This window comes from Cibotium barometz, chromosome 48, assembly GCF_041138505.1.
Source record: "Cibotium barometz isolate CiBa-2024 chromosome 48, ASM4113850v1, whole genome shotgun sequence".
NCBI lineage: Eukaryota > Viridiplantae > Streptophyta > Polypodiopsida > Cyatheales > Cibotiaceae > Cibotium > Cibotium barometz.
In genome coordinates this window covers 27,404,275-27,426,322 of record NC_141093.1, presented here as the reverse complement: position 1 = coordinate 27,426,322, position 22,048 = coordinate 27,404,275, and the positions used below count along the sequence as shown (strand labels likewise).

The 22,048-nt window shown below is 42.2% G+C and overlaps 1 protein-coding gene across 1 annotated transcript; it reads left to right on the top strand.

Annotated features, from left to right (window-relative positions):
• The first annotated feature begins 13,857 nt into the window (after positions 1-13,857).
• LOC147611026 (light-harvesting complex-like protein 3 isotype 1, chloroplastic) lies at positions 13,858-17,033 on the top strand. Its single transcript, XM_086785679.1, has 3 exons — positions 13,858-14,464; positions 16,303-16,440; positions 16,535-17,033. The coding sequence occupies exons 1-3, from the start codon at positions 13,927-13,929 to the stop codon at positions 16,786-16,788; spliced, it is 930 nt and encodes a 309-aa protein (XP_086641805.1). The 5' UTR covers positions 13,858-13,926; the 3' UTR covers positions 16,789-17,033.
• The last annotated feature ends 5,015 nt before the right edge of the window (positions 17,034-22,048 follow it).

Genomic DNA, 22,048 nt, shown 5'->3' with positions numbered 1-22,048 from the left:
TGAAGGTGATGGACGAGCTACTATACCCATGATGAGAAGTTATATTTGCAACTCAAAGGTAAGGCCTAATGACACCTGCTTTGGCAAGGCTAAGGTAAGCTCTTAACTTGAACAAATTTAGCACTGCTACCAAGGACTACTAGAATAGAGCTTGGGTCCATTTATCTATCCTTTCCAAGCTATTAGGATCATCCAATATTGCTCGATGTTGATTAGGAGAGCCTTTGATTTTGATTTGAAGTTTATTTGTATTAAGGCATTCTATTTTCATATCTTGGAAGAGGAAAACCTTGGTCTCTTGATGATTTGCATGATTTGAAAGCCCACATTTCTTCATTGCATTAAGGAATAGCTGAGCAATTATTATTAGGAGTAAAATACACTCCAAAAACATGAGCATTAAGCTCCACTAGGTGTGTGGATTAGAGTGGGATAAGTAGCTTAACAACCACAATTATGACAATTGGGACATGCCTCCTTTGTTGACTTATGATTGAGGAGAAATCTTGCTCAAAACACACAATTGCAAGAACACAGTGCAAGCAGGAATCCCACTTTCCACTAGAGCTCATTATTAAAGTGTCTTCACCACACGGAACTAAGTTTCTATTCTTCTTTATTTGGACAAGAAACATGGAACACATGGAAGGGTAAAGAGCAAATATCTGGGGCTACCTCAAACCAAACTAAAGAGAAGAATAAAACCAAGTTTATGTTCTTCTCTCCATTTGGATGGGGAACATGGAACACATGGAAGAGTAAAGAGCCAATGTCTCATACTACCTCAAACCCAAAGGGATCCACAAAGGCATTTATATAACATGTCCTCAGCCCCCCGCCGCCCACAACAAGCCAACAGCCCCTCAAAGCTAGGCTAATGTAAGATGAGTGTTGTTAGAAATCACATAGCCCACCAACCATATGGGGTTATCGTGAAACAAGCAAGTAGCCTCAAAGCTAGGCTGATGTAAGATGAGTGTCATTAGAAACTGCACAGTCCACTAACCCTACTGTTAGATACTTGTAACGTCGCTACGGGCGCTACCACAGGAGGGGACGGCCTCTGGTTCACCACCCAACCATAGAGGAAGAATGAGGATTTCCCCTCATCCCCCAGGCTATATAGTGTGTGGCCTGCCATCCACACTAGCCTGGCCGCCCATGACTCCGCATACCTCTCCCACTGAACCCCGGACATGGCCATCCGGTCTGCCGCCATCGGGGTCACACAGGCGTTACAGCCTACATGACATTACCCCCCCTTAAGAAGAGTTTTCGTCCTCGAAAACAAACTGGGGAAACCTTTTGGAAATTGCACTACGGCATTCCCAGGTAGCTACCTCCTCATCCCTATCTGTCCATTTAACAAGTACCTCCTGGTACACTTTATGTCAGGTTTGTCTGTCACGATACTGTAGAATCTTTTCAGGTTCATGTGGTATCTTTGGTGGCTCTATCAAGTCCACCAAAATCTCTGGAGAAACTGCGTTCTCTAACCCGTGAACTGATTTCTTCAGTTTACTGACATGGAAGACAAGATGGACTTGAGAACTCTCCGGTAACTCAAGTTTATATGCTACGTCCCCAATCTTCTTAAGGATTTTAAAAGGACCACAATATCTCGGAGAAAGTTTATTACACTTTTCCATTTTCATGGTTTCTGACTGTGCACGTGCGGCTCTGAGCATATCATTCATATCTTCAAGAAAATCCTTGACAGATTGAATCTTCTCCTTTTCTAGGCCTACAGCCATCGGAGATCTCGGCTGGAATCCATACATTAACATGAATGGTATAAATCCAGTCGCTGAGTGTTTGGAGCTGTTATAGGCAAACTCCAATAAGGGCAAGTACTCTTCCCAATTAGATTGCTTCTTACTAACATAAGAACGCAACATATCCTCTAGAATTTGGTTAACTCTTTCAATTTGACAATCAGACTCCGGATGATCTGTCGTACTCATACTCAGAGTAGTATCCAACTTTTTGAAGACTTCCCTCCAAAAATGACTGTTGAACTTTCTATCTCTATCCGACACTATATCTGGCAGGCCATATAGCTTGTAGAGATGTTCAATAAAGAGTTTTGCCAACTCTGGCATTTTTACAGTTTTCTTCGTGGCAATAAACTTTGCCATTTTAGTTAACCTATCCACTACCACCCACACCGAGTCATTCCCTTGACTCGTCTTGGGTAAACCGGCAATGAAATCCATGGAAATGCTTTCCCATTTCCCTTGAGGAATCTCTAGCGGATGGAGTAGTCCTCCAACCTTAAGACGTTCATGTTTATTGACCTGGCACTTACTGCATTTCAGCACATAAGTTTGGACGTCCTTAAACAAACTAGGCCAATAAAACTGTCTTTTTACTAGTGCATAGGTCTTCTGAATCCTAGGATGACCCGCACTTGGACTATCATGACTTTCTTTAAGAATTCGGGCCCGAAAGTCACCAATAGTTGGTACACATACTCTACCCTTGTAGAGTCGTCAATGGAGTAATTAGCATATTTCTCCCCCCGACAAAGTTTATCACTCCCCTTTGAAGCCGTGGCAGTCAAAGGTGATGAAGGGCCTACATCAGAGCTCTCCGGCTCCAAACTATACCCAGAAGACACGGCTAGTCTCTCTGGACTAACTCTCGCTTCCCTTCCCATTGCACCTTCGGCTAGTCTCTCCGGACTAGCAACATGTGCCAACAAGGGAGGTGGTCGCGTCTGTGAAGAAGTGCGTACGCGTACAGCGTGCCAGACCTCTGTAAAAGATGGATCGTGCTCACATAAACCACGCAAGGACTCCAAGAAATCATTCTTGAAGACTGTGAAACTAAGTTCATTAATCTGTGGCATGCGACTAAGTGCATCTGCCACCACGTTATACTTACCTTTCTGGTAACGTATTTGAAGGTCAAACTCCTGTAGAATCTCCGCCCACCACCGAGCTTTTCTACCCTTCAGTTCATTTTGACTTGAAAGCCATTTCAGACTTTCATGGTCCGTCCGGACCTCAAAAGTAGCACCATATAAATAGTGTCTCCACTTTTTCAGTGCATGAACTATCGCTAGTAACTCTCGCTCATAAGTCGAGTAGTTACGCTGCGCACGATCTAACTTTTTACTCTCAAATGCAATTGGGCGTCCCCTTTGCATAAGTACGGCCCCAATGGCCTCATTACTAGCGTTTGTTTCCAAAACAAACGGCTCATTTGGATCCACAATAGTCAAAACAGGTGCAGCTGCTACGGTCACCTTGAGCTTATCAAAGCTCTTCTGTTGGGCTTCCCCCCAACTAATGTTTTTTGTTTTGGACCGTAACTGGTCAGTCAATGGGACTGCGATCTTCGCGTAGTCCTTTACATATTGTCGGTAGAACCCCGACATACCAAGAAAAATCTACAGTTCCTCGAGATTCTTCGGCGGCGCTGGCCATTTAAGAATAGCCTCTACTTTTTTTGGCTCCATCCGCGTACCATCGGCGGCGGATATAATATGGCCAAGGTAGTGAATTTCTGTTTCAAAAAATTCACATTTGCTCTTTGCAAATAGTTTGTGCTCTCGCAACAACTCGAACACTAGACGCAAATGCTCTATGTGCTCTTTCTGTGTCTTACTGTACACAAGAATATCATCTAGGAAAACTACTACGAATTTTCCCAGCTATGGACGTAAAATACTGTCCCCATCAGCGTCATAAATGTCGCTGGAGCATTAGTTAGCCCAAATGGCATAACCAAAAACTCAAAATGCCTGAAACGGGTCCTAAATGCTGTCTTCGCAACATCTTTTGCTTTTATTCTAACCTGATGATACCCAGATCTCAGGTCTATTTTTGTGAAGTATCTAGATCCATAGAGTTGATCAAACAACTCATCCATGCGTGGCATTGGATATTTGTTCTTAATCGTTATCTGATTAAGAGCCCTATAGTCTATGCACATCCGCATAGATCCGTCTTTCTTCTTTACCAGAAGAATAGGCGATGCCCACGGACTTGAACTAGGCCGAATAAAGCCTTTGTTCAAATATTCCATCAATTGTTTTTCTACCTCCTGTGCCTCAGAGTGGCTTAATCTATAAGCAGGTTTGCTTATAGGTTTTGATCCTGGCATAACTTCGATGCCATGGTCTACTTCTCTAGATGGTGGTAAACCATCTGGTAAATCATCAGGAAAAACATCCTGAAATTCCTCTAATAAATTCATTAAAGTATCTACGTACTTTTTCTTTAATGTCTCATTCACCTTGGATTTTTTCTTGTTTGAATCACATGCATGCCAAACAGGGTTTTCAAACAGTGGGTCTCATCCAAGGCTATCTTGTTTTCCTTGTTTGTCTACGCAAACATCATTTATCGTTTCATCTACGGAAACAGAATTCAAAAGAGGGTAACAAGCATATAGCTCGGCTATTTGGTCTCTACGGATCACTGTAGACAGCTCCATGGAGGAAATAAGTGGTGTGGCAGGGACAGTATGGTCGCCTTGCAGGGTAATGACTCTACCTCCGTGCTCAAAACATAGCGTATTATGTAAGTAATTCCGAGCTAGACTAGGGCCCAAGCCATACAGCCACTCCCTGCCTAGATATACGTCTGCTCTGGCTAAGTGCATGACTTGAAAGTCAAGCGGAGCCTCGTAGTCCTGCATAGATAATGGGACCCCCAATACTACGGTATTCCATACCGTTTTGTCATATCCGTTGGCTAGGCCAATAGTATATTCATGATCACTCCGAGTCTCAGTCAACCCCAACTTCTTGACTAACGAGTAGTTCAAGAAGTTGTGGCTAGCTCCATCATCAATAAAAACTATGACTCTACGGCCACCTATGGTGCCATACATGCGCACCATGTCATGCGGACCTACAGTAGGCTACCACATCGCTAGTGTCACTGAACAAGCGTGATGCTCATCACAATGACACACTGTCACCTCTTTGAACTCTGCGGAACTGAGAGGGAGTCTCTGCACTGTATGCAGCTCCCTAGAAGATTTACCATCTTTTTTGGGCTCGTTGCCACTCAGCTGGCTTTAGGCTTTGGACACTCAGCCTTCGTGTGCCCTACATCATTGCAATTAAAGCAGCGATTTTCCTTTCGCGCTTTAATATATTGCTCTTTCTTTTGGATTTCGGTGTCTCTTTTCTTCCTGGATGGTCGCGATTTTTTAGACCAATGACCACCCTGTCCTTCCTGGTCCGTCCTATCCCCTTGTTTCTCACTGCGAAACCCTTTTCTTTAAGGCCTGGCCTCCTCTTTTCACTACCCTCGGCCTTGCTCGAACCACCACGCACACTACGGTGCTTGATGTCATCGAATATTTGCGCGTACTTAATTGCCTCTGCTTAGTCTTTAGGCTGTAAAGGCTCTACGTACTCAAGGTAATCATCTTTGAGGCCTCTCTTAAAGCCTCGCAATGTCTGGAATGCATCGATTCCCTTTAGCTTGAGTACTATCTCCCTATAGTCTGAGATGTACTGAGTTAGGGATTTGTTCTCCATCGAGCACTTGTCCCATAACTCCCAGCTTCTCTCTGCCTCATTAACAGGCAAAAATTCTTTTCGAAACATCGTTTCAAACTCCGTCCAAGTGGCAGGACGAGTTGTCAAACTCATCCACCACTTGTACGCTTTGCCGGTTAATGAGAGGGTAGCCTCTACGGGCTATATACGGCTAGGCTGCTGTGTAGCACGTGCAAATCTGACCACTTCGCTAGAAACATATTGATCGAGTCCTTGTTTCTCTCCTTCTCCTCGCCACCAAAACTAGGCGGCTTTAAGTCTTTTAATAACGACGAAGCTGTCGCTACGGACGGCCCCGCAACCACTGGCGAGGCTACGCTCACCCGTGCCGCAGGAGCTCGGCTACCACGAGGAGTCAAAGTACTAGCCGAGGCAGCTGTCAGTGCATCTAACCGTGTGGAGATGCTCTGTAGCATCGTCTAAATCAGCCTGGACTTTACCCATATGGTTCAGTTTCGCATTAAGATATTTAAATAGTCCACTAGAGAGCTCCGTCTCTGTCAGGACGTCGGCGGCAGGGTCCAATAGGTCATAATCATCGTCGTCGTACTCCAAGAGGTCCTCCTCGGTCCCCTCGACGACGTCAGTGTTAAGTCCTCTGGCTCATCGGCCAGAAAGGGGCCATCTGCTAATGCGGCCGCTGCGGGCTCGCTGGGTCCTAAGGCGGGGTCAATAGACGAGGAGGGTGCTGGCGGATCACGCGTGATCGACGAGCGCACTCCGGACCGAACAACGGTCGGGCGTGTACGGCCTGACAATTCGGTCGAGGTCAAACCCGCGACCGAGGGACAAGAGACCTGAAAAACCTAGAGAAGTAGAAGGCAGTGGAGACACACTACGCCTAGCAGACATCTTTAATTCTTGCAAAAAACAATGCGAGAACTCGAAAATTACAAAAAAAAACGCTAATAAAATGAGCAGTGATGGAGAGAGAATAGTCACCCCCCTTTACGGTCGCCTGTCGATTTGTGTTGCGCTGCGAGCCTCCAGACAGCGCCGCTTCTCCGGGATGCTCCGATCCGAGAGAAAAAATGCCTACAACTCATAACAAAAATAAATTTTGCTCGGGAGGCTGTGCCTGAAACAGTCGGATTATCCCTTGCCGGGATTATCCCTCCCCAGCCGAGAGAGAGGATCCGTGTGAATTTACTTTCATTTTTAATTTTATTAAAAATGAATAATGAAAAATATATATATATATATATATATATATATATATATATATATATATATATATATATATATATATATATATATATATATATATATTTTGTTGTTGGCGGTTCGTCGGCTGCTGTTTTTTTAGGTGGCCACCGTTTGGCTGGCCGCCGCCGCGTTGCTGGTTGGCTGGCCGCCGCCAGCTGTGCGCTGGGCAGGCTGGCCGCTCGTTGTGGGCTGGGCTGGTCGCCTAAGGGCTGGCCTGGCCGCTGGGCTGGCCGCCTGGCTCTGCTGGGCTGGCCGCCCCAGGCTCTTCGCTCCCCCCTCAAACGAGGGTCGCATTGCTCCAGGCTCTTCGCCCCCTTCAAACGGCGATTATGGGTGCTCTTTGCCCCACCTCAAACGGCGCACATGGGTGCTCTTTGCCCCACCTCAAACGACGCACACAACGCAGAATCAATATGGCGTTTCAGCAACGGGTCCTGGGGCTGGTCTTCGCCTCCCCCCCACACACAGTAGAGAGACGAGACGTTTCACTAGGGTGACTATTCTCTCTACCAAACGAAAAATGCTTCGCAGACAAGCTTCAACGCAAAAAAAAAAACGAGATGCTTACTTGTAATTCACTTTGTTGTGTGTGATGGGGAGAGAGAGAGAGAGAGAGAGAGAGAGAGAGAGAGAGAGAGAGAGTTCTTCCCTTCAAAAATGTCTTTCTTTCAATTCTGGCCGCTTCCCTCCACACACTCCATTGTGGAGATAAGGATGAGAAGATGAATGGTTGAAAACCCTTGAGTGGGCTCCGGTCCCCCGATCACGCGCCCTGACGACCCCATCGAACCGACGCTCTGATACTAGTGTTAGATACCTGTAACGCCACTACGGGCGCTACCACAGGAGGGGACGGCTCACCACCTAGCCATAGAGGAAGAATGAGGATTGCCCCTCATCCCCCAGGCTATATAGTGTGTGGCCTGCCATCCACACTAGCCTGGCCGCCCATGACTCCACATGGGCGTCCTCTCCCACTGAACCCCGGACATGGCCATCCGGTCTGCCGTCGGTCCACAGGCGTTACAGCCTACGTGACACCTACGGAGCAAAGAAATCCAAAACCTTGAAACATAGCGTTTTCGAGCAACCACTCCCTTACGTTTCAACCACTCCCTTAGCGTTTTCGAGCAACCACTCCCTTACGTTTCACTACCATATGAATATGCAGACATGTTTAGGATGACTTTTGAAATAGGAAGGGGGGTTGCTCTACAAACATAATACCTAGAGGCTCAAAGTTGGGCAAAACAAAGCTAATCCACATCTCAAGCATAATGACCAAATTTGATGGAGGTGGAGATCCCATTTAGTATTTAGAGAAGTTCAATCAAATGTGTGAGGCCATGGGAAGGATTGATGATCCCACCAAGATTTGTTTATACTTTGTTTTGAAGGCAAAGTAGGCGAGTAGTTTAGGTATCTAAATGTACATAAAAAGGCCAGCTACTACAAGGTCTTGAGGCGCACATTCATTGTGGGATTCTCACCTGATGTGAGAAGAATATGGGGGAGAGGGTGAGCTTGAGCTTTGCAAGCAAATAACACACACACACACGAGTAGACAAGCAGACAAGAGAGATGGATGGTTGAATTTTATCCTATTCTCTTCTCTTCTCTACATCCATAACATAAAGATAAGAGTACATATACTATAAGGAAAAGTGCTCTCTATAACATGCAAAGGTTGATCCATAGTGTGAAACCCGACTACATAAGCTGGCATTATATCTATGCTATAACTCCAGTAAACTAAAATGGTTATCCATGCAGCTAGCAGCATATCACCCATAATCTCACCACCATAGGGGAGGAAATTTTATGGGATACTGTAGCAAAGAGCACGAAGCTATCCAACCCCCACTTGTGAGACCTATTAAAGATACGGGTGGTCATATACATGATGTATAGCTACCAAAGATGATGCAAAAACCTAGTCTAGACAAGGGGAGGCTATTACAAATTAGACATAGATGATGATAACCCAAAGCTAAAAGATCTTGGAGTGCAGCTAGACTGGCGAAAAGAGTTCTTAATGATAGTCTAGACAAGGGGAGGCTATTACAAAATAGAGACACATGATGATAACCCAAAGCTCGAGTACACTCTCTCTCCCCCCTATGCTCTCTTTGATCTATGAAAATTGAGTAAGTGAGTATTTGTAGCTTTACTTCCATTCAAAGCTAATAGTGGTATCAATGCAAGGCTTTTCTATAGCTTGCTTTCTGGTGTTTTTCTCTACACACTATGTCCAAGTTCTCCATAGCTTGGTTCTCTATTCAAGCTTCCAAGCTTTTCATAGCTTTTTTGTTTCAAGCTTTCCATTGCAAGTGTTTACCATTAGATGGTTTCCTTACAACAATTCTTGATCTATGGTGTTCTACAGTAAATAAGCTTTTCATAGCTTGTTTGTTTCAAGCTTTCCATTGCAGGTGTTTACCATCAAGTGTTTTCCTTACTTACAGCAGTGATTCTCGAACTATGGTGTTCTATAGTAGATTACAAACAGAGGCATTTATAACTTCACTCATAGTCCAAACCAGTTAGTGGAACTCCTCTAGTTGAGTACATACAGCTCAATTCAATTTTGTTCCCATAGTCCAACTGTCAATTTTCATTCAATGGCAACAACTAGATCTACCAAGCTTTCTCCATCAAAAACCACTGCAGATTACAGTGATCGTTTACAGCTTCATTAAGATGACTCAAATCTCTTACAGTCAGTTATATCAGTCATGCAGTCGGCTAGTGCAATTCCTCCTGTTGGGTGGAAAGGTGACTCAATTCAATTATGCTGATGTGCAGTCCGGTTGATTGATTGATGGTGACTCAATTCAATTATGCTGATGTGCAGTCCGGTTGATTGATTGATGGCTATCAAATAGCCTAGGCTTAGTGTGTGGTCTCTTAGATTCCCAATCATCCATTCTAGTAAGTCTCTTCAAAGTTGAGAATTTCCTTGTGAAAGAGAGCTTATCATCAGGACTTTGACTTCTAAGGATAATAATTCTATGAGGTGTGTTATGTCCCTTGTGTGATATGAGGCTTGGACCTTCCAATGTGTCAAGGATATGCATTGATCCTTCCCTAGGAAGCAATGCCTTCGATGGGTCAAAATGAAGTCACCACTTATCATATTAGAGAAAATATTTTGTTGACTATGATTACCCATGGAAGGTTAACTTTCATATCCTAATGAGTCCTTCTTTAGTGCATCTAAGAATGCAAAATCTGGTTAGGTTGGTTCCAAAGGTAAAGTCTCTTTTTTTACATCTAAGAATGCAAAATTCGATTGGATTAGTTCCAAAGGTAGAGTCTCTTTTTGGTGGCTTCTTAAGAATGGCCATGGGTTTGGCTACTATATCCTTTGGCACGGTCTGAGATTCCCTTATTGGTTTTATTATTGACTCTAGAATAGAGTCTGGGATACTCTTAGGTGGGTCAATGGTTCATACTCAACCACTTGCTCAAGTATTGGTTTTAGTACAGCTCTGCACCTTCCTTATAAGCACTTAGGATTAGTCTGGGATACACTCAGGTGGGTCAATGGTTCATACTTGACCACTTGCTCAAGTATTGGCCCTATTCAGCCCTGTGCCTTCCTTATAAGCACTTGGGATTATTTCATTCACTCCTTCTCCAATACGCAGTTGGGGTACTCCTCCTTGAGTTTCTTTGGAAGGTTGGTGTAGTTAATGGGTTTCTTCTCTTTAGAAAGAGTTGGTTTGAGTAAGCAATCGCCCATTGTCTCCGCATGATGGAGGCAGTTTTTAGAACTATTATCTGAACCACTTTCAATGGTCACGATGTTGTTGCCCTTGAAAACTCGCCCATTGTCTCCACATGATGGAGGCAGCTTTTAGAACTATTATCTGAACCACTTTCAATGGTCACGATGTTGTTGCCCCCTTGAAAACTCATCTTGCATTGTGTTTTCGTATGACCATGGAGGTTTTCTTCTTTTGGACCTCTAGTTCCGGTCCTTTGGCCTTTTCACGGGCTCTTGTAGCCTTTAGTGCTTGCACCTTAGGCTTTGTGGTGGCTATTGGATATAAGCTTAGTAAGATGGACTTAAAAGAATTGTCTAGGTGCTATTTAGTTGGTTGAATAAAATTTGTTATTTGGTAGTTTCAATTTGAAGTTTAACTCCAAAAATCCCCCACTAGCTTATGTTTACATGTCCTCCCCCCCCCCCCCCCCCCCCCCCCAAGTTATCTCTTCCCCATTTATTAATTGATTGGCTTAGTTGATGTAAGAATAGATCATTGGATTGGTTTTGTGACAACAAGCTCCATTAATTCATTTTGGGTGCCATCCATATTTATTGATGATATATATATTCTTTGGGACATGTTAAAGCTCCCTTGTGCATATTTAATTCTTCAAGATATGTACACCTTTATATGGTTTTAGACTCACAAAATTAAAGACGACACCACCGTATGATGTGAATACTTTCTTTCCCACTTACATTTCCTTCAATCCCACTTACTGCCCTAAAAAGATATTTGTCGCAACGCATATACATGTCTTTAGAGGATTGTAGAATCACCCATAACCCATAGGAGATGAAAACATTTTTCTCCAACTTTCTATTCACATCACTCTAGCATCAAACTAATTTATAATACTTGGGCATTCCTTTGTTGAATATATTTTTGTAATGTTAACCTTTTTCATCTCATTTAGACAACAAGAAGAAAAGGTAATATTTATCATCGATATTTGGTCAAGTATAAAGGACACCCCATCAAAGATTCTCAATGGCTACCTGATCATAACCTCACCACCTATTTATCCTTGATTGCATCTTATGTTCATACTAGCCCATGATGATTATTTATGATTTTGTGATAATTGAGAACAATTGCTTGTCACCCCTGAGGTATGCTATGAGGAGTAAATTCATGGAATATATATTCCCACGTTTTCCATTATTTCTGGATTGGAGTTAATCCATGGAGTATATATTCCCACATTTCCCATTTTTATGAATTCTCCTATATGAGTTTAGATTGGGACGGCTTTCTAAGTCAGGGTGATCGTAGCTTACTTTATGCCTACAAGAGTGAATCCATATATATATGGGAGTATCCGGGTTGAATCGTCTTGATGTTATGAGGTTCGTATGGTTGTTTATATTTTTAATTAATTTATTTATTAATTGATTGTCTTAGTTAATGTAAGTGTAGATCATTGGATTGAATAATGGAAGGCGAGCTGGTGGTCATGAATATTTTTGAGATGATCAATTTTGAGTATCGACAAATAATATTTGATTTTGTGACAACAACAAGCACCATTAATTCATTTCGGGTGCCATCCATATTTAGGACGATTATTCCTAAAGAAGGGCAGATTGTATTTCATGAGAATAGGATTTTAATGAAATCATTCATTAAGTTTTTACTACAGAAAGTAACTTTAGCCAAAGAATTGGGAAAAAACCTAGTTTGAAGGTCTCCCTCCACCTGCAAGCAGCAAAGTCATGGCAAACAAGAAAAACACAGACTAAGTGAGTGAGGTTTATCACTCACCACTGCCCTTTATAGGAGTTGAGGTGGTTGAGAGGTTCATCCCACAGAGTAGAGTAGCAGTAGGTGTCATTTACTTCCACCGCCACCGTCAAAAATCAACCCAGATCTAAACCACTGAGCTTCATGACCATCATTGATTAGCTATAAGCCAAACCCAATCCCCACAGTTATAGGGTTGTTACAGAGAAAACAAAGGTGGGTATCGTGTTACGCCAGAAAGAGAGAAGCAGAAAGATAACTCCAAAAAAGACCAGTTTACACCATAAAGTATTTTCACAATCAATAGATCAAAGCCCCAATATGAAAGCATTAAAAATTGTTGTTTTTAGTCATAAGCCATCAGGAGAGGTAGTAAATTAAAAAATTTCTCTATTATTTTGAGAAAATAACAAGTGTGTGTGTGTGTGTGGGTGTGGGTGTGTGTGTGTGTGTGTGTGTGAGAGAGAGAGAGAGAGAGAGAGAGAGAGAGAGAGAGAGAGAGAGAGAGAGAGAGAGAGAGAGAGAGAGAGAGAGAGAGAGAGATGGCAGTTAGCAAGGGGGGTCTACCAAATGCCACTCTATATTTTTTCCACATCATCTTGTTCAAAGGAGCTTTCATGAAAGGATACAATATGAATTGTCAATATCTTCAAGGCCTATCATGAAGCATACACAAAATGATTTTCAACAACTACACAATGTGGCTACACCTTCTTTAGAGAATGTGGCATACTGACACATATGACATGTTGTCATCATATGACCCATGATATATGATGACATGTTTTGATCACATGACATATGATAATTTCAAAGTGATAAATCTTATATGGCATGTGATGAATTTTATGTGATAAATCTTATGTGACAATTTCAAAGTAATTATAGGTAGTATAATTCATTAACATGCTTACATTTTTGACACCCTTGAGAATTTACAAATGGCATATGACATGTGACACAAGTGAAGTTTTTTAAAAAAAAGACACACGATAAATGACTTTATATATGGACAATGAAGCATGATGTCAATTGAGATGGCTTATGGACAATGAAACATGATATTAAATGAGATGCCTTGTTTTCAAGTTCCTTGAGACATAACACAGTAGCTCTCTTAGACCTGCGTCCCACATAGACTAGGCAAGTGAAGAAAATAAAGAAGGCATCAGAAGGCTTGAATGCAATTGGTTAGTTTTGAAATGATTTGCCAACTATCAACCATACTTTAAGAGCCTTGCAGACACTAGTCAATAAGAAATTTGCATTCAATGAGAGCCAACTTTTTCTTAGTTTTGAAATGATTTGCCAATTACCAACCAAACATTAGGAGCCTTGAAGAGAGTAGCCCATGAGAAATCAAGAGAGTAGCCCATGAGAAATCTGCATTCAATGAGAGCCAGCTTTTTCTTAGTCCTCGAAGCCACCTCGTGGGACGCAGGGTGTTAGTGCATGTGCTGAAATTCATGTATGGTTAGTAGTATGTATATTAAATGTTTGTATTGTATTATTAGACATTATTAGATAATATAAATTAGATAGAACACATGACATGTTAGTCCTCATGGGACACACCCACATTCATGTATGGTAGAAAGTGGATAGGACACATTTTACATATGTCTTGGCGGAGGGGAAGGGGAACATGCTTAAGATTGTCCCAAGAGATCTGGCCCATTTAGAATGAAGGAGCTGGCTATGGCGTCTTCATCAGCCAAAGCAGTAGCTCCATCGCCTGCGCCGCCTTCCTCCTGTCTCACCTCCCCCCACAGCCCCTTCAAATCTGTACAGCACAGGCATCTCCCATGGCCGGGGGCGTCGCTGCCCTTCCCGTCTCTCTGTGTAGGGTGGCCGGCTCGGCGGAACACTAATTCTGTGTCCTACGTGCGAGCGCAGGCGGAAGAATCGTCCAACACCAGCTCAGCGGCAGGCGCGTCGGCGGATTCGGTGGTATCGCAGGTGGCGGTGCTGGAGGAGGAGCCGGACACGCCCGGCGTCGCGCCTGCGGCCAGAAAACCCTCGCCCCTTGAGCGCGGCGGCACGCTCCGTGGCACCCAGGCGGCCGGAAAGGACCCGGGCCCTGCCGCCCTCGGGAAAAAAGTGGCTGCCACGCTCTCCATTTCCGGCTCTTTCGAGGACGCCCGCTGGAAGAACGGGACCTGGGACCTCCTGGAGTTTACCCGCGATGGCAAAGTCGACTGGGATGCTGTCATAGATGCAGGTAGGCTCTCTGTGCATTTCCATCTTCCTCTTGATAATCTCATTTGTTATGTTCATGTCTCCTTGGCACATCAATGGCACCTCAAGTCACACTATTCGTCAGGCCCTACTTGGCATTTGCATGTCCTCAAACCTTCCATTTCACGGCACCCTTTTCCCCATATTTGGGATGTTGGTTTCCCATAGATCGTGGTTGCTGCACATATGGGAGCATGTGCATGACACACCCTACACATAGATTCATAATGGCTGCTTACATGGGATCACGCACATGATTTACCCTACCAATGGCATAATGGATGTTTCCGCTCGAGTTGTGAGCACTATTTGCTACACATTTTATTTTGCAGCATGCTTCCTTTATCCATTTTTTCTACAGCTAGATCAAAGAGACAAGAGGAGTGCAGTGGAACACAAAAGCGCAATCACAAACACAATGTGTACCTAACTCCTATGGTATATTTATGTACAAGAAAAGTTTGCAAGTGAATTTTTCTTAAGTACAAAATGATACCCACATTGATCTCTTGATCTCTGCCCCGTACTTCACTGTCTGAGCTCCCGAAGATGAGATGAACAATGAGGATCAAAACCCCCTTTTTATAGGAAAAACATGCTAGGTGAGATTCAGGTCAGCCAGTCCTTTTCAGCTTGAAAAATAATGACACAAAACATTCCAAATTCTCTAATATTGTGCTCTGAAGGTCTTCCATCCATGGGCACTTCTGGGCACCTAATGGATTGCTAAGCCGGTCCCAAGTCTGCCCCAGAACTAGCTGTTCAAACACAATCCAAAGCACAGGCAAACTCCTTTAAAATAGGTTGGTCATGTGGATAGGTGTATTAGACCTCCCCCGCTCAAATCACAACTATCCTCGGTTGTCTTGGTGAGTGCCAAAACTCTAGTCTAATCTCTTCCAAGGTAGGGGCTGCCACAAGGTCTAAAAAATCACTTCCCGGCCACTCTTGATGGATTGAGATCATTAAGAACGATGAGGCTGGTGTGAAAAAGCCTCATGTGAATGTTGTTCGGCACATGAGCCGAAAAGCAGAGTGATACGCAAGGCATGGGGCAAACTAAAGGGGCAACCTGCTTTATTCCTATTTGATGATGCTTTTTTCGGCAACTTCATTGGATTGGTTTGGAGGATATAGATATGCAAATTAATGCTTATGCCGCTTTTGAAGGAAAAGGGGTGGATGTCACTCCTTGCACATGTAGACCTTGAGATAGGCTTATAAATTGTTCCTTGAAATCCCTACCATGGCAATTTGATTGCCCCTGGGTCCCAGGTTTTTTTATGTGGTTTCTGGTTTTTTTGCATGCAAAGTTTGGCATAGTTGAAATCTGTAGTCTGTCTTATGTGTGCTGGCTTGTAAATGAGCCATAATGGCATTTTTAGCAACAGCTCTCTCTCTCTCTCTCTCTCTCTCTCTCTCTCTCTCTCTAGGGTATTGGTTCTACTCAATGTTTTAGCCGTTGGGGCCTTTTTAAATCGAAGTGAATTTTGTGCTTCCAGGGAGTGTTTCTTAGCTAGGTATGTGTGCACCACTTGCAGGTCTGCATGCACCACCTCCAGGTCTGCATGTGTACAAATTCTATCTTCTTGTAGGTGTCGATGCCACTTGATGGTTTCAGCAATGAATTCACGGGGCCTTTTCAATTGGAATTACATCCTTGTATCTAAGGGAAAGTTTCTTAGCTAGGTACTCTTTCAAAGAATAAAAGAAACATTTCATTATTGCTAGCTTTGATACATATTCAAGATCAGGTTTCTATCATCGCGTTGAATGAAATCTACCTGACGTGTGCCCTGCTTGCTGTCTTATGTGAGTCAGAGGTTCTAAGAAGGAAGTGGCTTGAAGAAAATCCAGAGGCATCTCGCAATGATGATCCTGTTGTATTTGAAACGTCAACAATCCCATGGTGGGCATGGGTGAAGAGATTTCATTTGCCAGAGGCGGAGTTGTTGAATGGTGAGTTGCGAATCGTTTAAGATTTGTTGTGCCATGCACATCATTTTTAAATAAGAACCAGTTCATTGATTCAAAGTGTATTTTGGCTGAACAGGGCGTGCTGCAATGATCGGATTCTTTATGGGCTATGTGGTGGATAGTTTAACAGGGGTTGGACTTGTAGACCAAACAAGTAGTTTCTTTGGCAAGTTTATGTTGTTCATATCTGTGTTGGGTGTTCTATTCATCCGAAAGAACGAGGACATTGATAATTTGAGACAGTTGGTGAAGGAATGGAATTTCTATGACAAGCAATGGCAAGCCACGTGGCAAGATGAGCAGACGCCGGGTTCAAAGAGTGAAGAGTAGATTGTGACGCTTCTCTGCTCTCCTCTTGGAACAGAGGGGGAGGATGTCAACAGGCATTCCGTAATGGTAGTCACTTTTGCGTGAGCGTTGCTGGTTGTGCTAATGAACTTAATGCCCACATGATTCTCCAGAGAATTAACTGCTGTATAAGGGATCTCCTTTTTTCTGGCGTTCTTTTCCATGCTTGTGGAGATGACCATTTTTCAATGAGCATGTGCTCACAATGTTTATATTTTGACTCACTATTTCCTGTGTTTCCAATGTCTATTTGGCCTGGACTGTTGCTTTCTGTTATTAAAAATAAATTATTATGTCACCAAGCAGATCTATTTACCACCAGATTCCTCGGGATTCCGCTAATAACATCATCTTCTAAGTCTGTTCGGAATCATTTATACCGAGCAAGTAAGTGACACTTTAGCAGCTATATTGTAGGATAATGATAACTACTCGTGTGGGGAATAGACAAAAGTAGTTATGATTCTTGTTAGTGTTCATGCCAGTATACTTTTGCCATCCCAAAAAGAGATTATCAATTTAAGGTCTCGAAGATGCCCATGAGATACTCATCTTCAATAACTGTGAAGCAGACTTTGCCTCTATGGAAATGTATTGACAATTTTTTTCCTTGTGTTTTACTAGGAATAGCTTGTCATTAGTGGGAAAATCTTTTCTGTTGGTAATTTTATACACCAATCGCTCCATGGTGATTGTGAATCTTTTTGCGGGATAATTATGCAAATCAATATCATGCGAACCTTTATGGAGAGATTGATCTATATTTAGGAGAGAGATTTGTGGTTAAATCTTATGTGCTTGCATAACTTGATGAACAATCATAATTTAACAGCTCCCCCCTTATCTTACCGATTAGTCCATTCAAGACTTTAGGGTAGTGCAACTAACCAATTCAATTATATAGAAAAACTAGGGCCCTATTGAAGCTAACTTTTAGCTCAAAATTACTAGAATTGGGTCTACATTTGCAATTTTCAAAGAAATAAAGCTTGCTGGATTTCAAGTCAAAAAACCCTTCGAGAGAGCAAGAACTAATGTTACATTGAAAAGCATGTTAAATAAAAGAACGCTTAGTGTTGAGCACACATCCATTCTCAAATCTTTGTAAAACTAAGGACCTTAAAGGAGGAAGCTAGAAGTTACTAGATTTTCATAAAATTGTTTGCAAGCCTATTGTGCAAAGGTGTTCGGTGTGTTGTTCCACCCTTGTTTCTCTTTACATCCCCTTCTTATACTACAGTTGGAGAATAGAAGAAAGGAAAACCTTACCTCAAGAAAGGACAATCTTACCTCAACATGCACTCTAGATAAACTTGGAGACAAGAGCCAAAGGGTGGTGACAAGCTCACTGTAAAATTTGGCTTTAGCCTAGGGTAGGAAACTGCTTGTGATGGTTGCGGGGGATATGGGGCTTTTGGGGGGCTTTCTTAATAAGCTCCCTCGCGGATATTACTTGCCCAAGCTGTTTCTTCTTGCTTTGTTAAGCCTTTTAATGTAACAACACCAACTTGGGCTGATTCTACTTGGTGGAGGTTGGATGAGGCCTTGTCTAACCTTTCTACACACACACACACACACACAATTAATGATGACTACAATTGCTTTCTCACATGCTTGTGGGAGGTCTCTTTGTTCACAAGAAACAATCTTCTCAACAAGCCATAGAGCTTGAAAATTTGTATATTACTACTAATTGCTTTGATTTCTCTCATATATGGATTGTCAAAAAGTTTTCCATGGGATGTTTTGAATGTGCACTACGATAATTTTAATGTTTATTCGATCAATTAGTTTTGGATAACGTTAAGGCTAAGGCTATGAGGATTAAGCTTAAGATGGCTTAAATTAGTTTATTCATTTGATTAGTTTTGGATATCATTAAGACTATGGCTATGAATACTAAGCTTAATCTTTCTATTAAGCCTAAGGCTATGAGTGCTAATTGCACTCGCAAGATGGCTAATAGAGATCTCTCTCCTTATAAATGCCTAGTCCGCTATGCTCCTACGATTGATGACGAGTCCCTTTTCCACCCATCGATTTGTCAGAAGATTGGATCCTCCTCTGGATAAATCAGTGAAGAATGTGAAGCCCTCTAAATCAGTTAGGATGGCTGAGGATTTTGCACAAGGTTGTCCTAATAAGGAGATTGTCTAGCAAAAGCCCTTTTTGCCCATATGCCAAAGTCAATGAGAAATAGGGGACATGATCGAAGACTAGTACTAGAAGCTAGCGGGCCCAAAAGACATGGTTCTTTCCCTAGAATGCCATTAGATCTATGGTTCGAGCTCAAGAAGAAGGATAACTGTTTTCGATGTGAGCAACTAGGACATTTGATGAATGATTATCTAAATGCACCTGTTGCTGTCACCTTTCCATCTCCTCCTACTCCAATATCTCGTTACCAGAGGTCTTAGTAAAGGCATGTGGTCTCAATCCAAAGCAATCATGGACCTTCACCTCATAATATTGGAGAAATCAGGGAAGGCTAGCAGGAAGAAGAAAGATGCAAAATTCATGCTGCACTTGAGAACCAAGGACTAACCAGTAGTTCTCAGTAATCCAGACCCCGACCAATTTCCAAGGTAAATTCAAGCAGCACTCAATATTTCATTTCACCTGAATGTTTCCATAACTTCGTAATCGACCAAAAGTAGGGTAAACCAATGCAAGTAGAATCGGCTAGTAGGAAAAGTTCTTTTCATGTGCCATGAGATGGATGTGAATGCTAGAGTTGTTATTGCTTACTATGGAGATTCTTGTTGAGTAGGTGATCTACTCCGCACTTTGTACATGTAAATTCTAGAGTTGTTATTGCTTACTGTGGAGCTTGTTGTGAGCAGGTGCAACAATTTGGAGTGGGCACCCTGGTACTACTTGATGAGGTCCTTGACAATGATAAAATTACAGTGGGGCCTCAACTTTTGCATTCATTTCTCACCCCTTCCATTAGTGGACATAGATTTGAAACATTGGCATTGGCATAGCTCTTTGCATAACATAAAATCTAGGCACAATATCCTATGCTCCTCGAAACAGTCATTGTTTAGCTCTGATTCACAAGTATATTCACTTTCCTCTAGAGGTTCTTCAACCAAAACCTAATTCATTGGTTTTATCTTTGGTGAAGATGGTTGTGGTGGTAGGTCTGGTGATGGTAAGGGTACGTCAGGTACCTTATACATTCCCCATGGATGACCTTGTCCTTGTGTGTACAACCCCCTTGCAGTAGTGGGTAATAAATAAAGACAAGGAAATTTAAAGCAATGGACCCCAAAGTTGAGTTCATAAGCCAATTACCCTAGTGTAAATATCTGGCATAAAATAATTAAAAGATTCACCTTAGGCAAGGAGTGTGCACATTAATTAATAAAATCTCCTAATGTAAAATGGGCTAAGGTTCCAAAACCATGGTATGGTGAAAAACCAAGGGTGGAATTGTTAGGTGGATGGTGGAAAACCATGGGCTGGATCCAAGAGTGATAAGTGGATTTCACCAACTTGGGGTGTCGTGCATATCTCTATTAGTTCACTCTACCAAAAAAGAGGCTTATACAAATCTCAAACCTTAGTGTAGCCCATAAATCACTCAAGTGCACTCAAAATAACTATTGTTGCATGGTAGGCTAAAGTACCCACTTACCTAGAGTGGTTATGCATGGTAGGCTAAAGTACCCACTAATCTAGATTAGTTTTGCATGTATGTGGGACTCTAGCTAGGACTATAAAAAGAGGCCCTTTCCTTCATTTTTCCATGCCTCCTTCATGAGGTCCTAGAAGCTAGATTTCACTAGTCCTCCAAGCCCTTACATTGTCATTGTACCCTATAGTATTGATAATTGAGATACTATATATTACATTTAATCACTTTTTGGGCATTGAAATCAAGGCAAAAAAAAAATCTTGTGGACTTCTTGAGCAATTTGGGAGCCTTCATCTACTCTACACAAGTTCTATTTATCAATTTTCAAGCCTTATACATGTAAGTTGGTTTCACATCATTCAAATTTGAATTTCTGAAGTACTATCTATACCTTTCTCAAGTTTGAATTAAAAAGTCATTAATTTGTGAAAGGAATAAAATTTTCATTTTTTAAACTCTATGTAAACAAACCAAAGAAGAGTAAATGAATCCCGTATGGAAATCTAACAAAAGTTATAATGTTAGAAATCAAGACCACTACAAGATTGACCCCAGTCTTAACCTTAGTGATTCTAGAAAAACTCACTATAAATTCAAGTAATCTTGAGGATCTAGAAATTGTTCGTGGAATGGTGGAGACCTCACTTGGACTTTACGGTTGGAGGATCTGCAACAATCAGAGTTGTGACCCGAGGACTCTGGAAGTCTCGTCGAACTTGTGATGGTTTTACTTGTGATAATCACTATAAACATATTCTAAATATATCATCATAATCACTTGATCATGTTTTACTTGTTTGACTTGTATTCATTGTACAAATATTTTTTGTGGACACTTGTGAAGGTACCACACATGTGCGGGGTTTGGTAGGTAGATGTTGCCACACTGGTGAGTCTTGTCATGAAGATGGTTGCCTAAGACCTTGACCCATCTTGGTCACCTATTTGATCATGTTTTACTTATTTCCCTTGTATTCATTGTAAAATTATTTGTTGTGGATGCTTGTGAAGGTACCACACATGTGCAAAGTTTGACGTGCAGATGTTGCCCGAGTGGTGAGTCTTATCATGAAGACGGTCACCCAAGACCTTAACCCATCTCGGTGGAATGTGCGTGTGCTTCGACATAAGGGGCAGCTTGTAGCTCTGGTTGTATTGGTGGGTAAGGCAGATCTAGGGAAAAACATGCATGTCAAGTTCATGTGGCTCCTATGATTGGTTGGTTGGAGCGTTCTTGCCTTGGGAGTGGTATGGCTATCAAAAGTAACTCCCTAGATTTTGGCATGACTGTTGGATTCAATTACAAGACATGGGCTGCATACCTTCCTGGTCTGAGGACACATTATGGTGTGTGGAGATATTGATGGATTTTGGAGTGATCTATAGTGATGATATATTTAGAATATGTTTATAATGATGTATTTGAGCATATTTTTATGTTTTAAGTCTTTCTAGTAATTTTTATATTGAAAAGAAATGTTTGGAGATCTATTTTCTGCCTAAGTGTGCATGTATAATGAAAAAGGTAATTTCAATTACAAGTGTGTGAGTTCATAGTAGCTCCATAGGCCCAAGGGAGGGTAGTAGTCAGGAATTAGA

Coding starts and splice junctions, on each gene's coding strand:
- LOC147611026 (XM_086785679.1), top strand. CDS start 13,927: ATGAAGGAGCTGGCTATGGCGTCTTCATCAGCCAAAGCAGTAGCTCCA. Junction 14,465..16,302: donor GGATGCTGTCATAGATGCAG/GTAGGCTCTCTG, acceptor TATGTGAGTCAG/AGGTTCTAAGAAGGAAGTGG. Junction 16,441..16,534: donor AGAGGCGGAGTTGTTGAATG/GTGAGTTGCGAA, acceptor TTGGCTGAACAG/GGCGTGCTGCAATGATCGGA.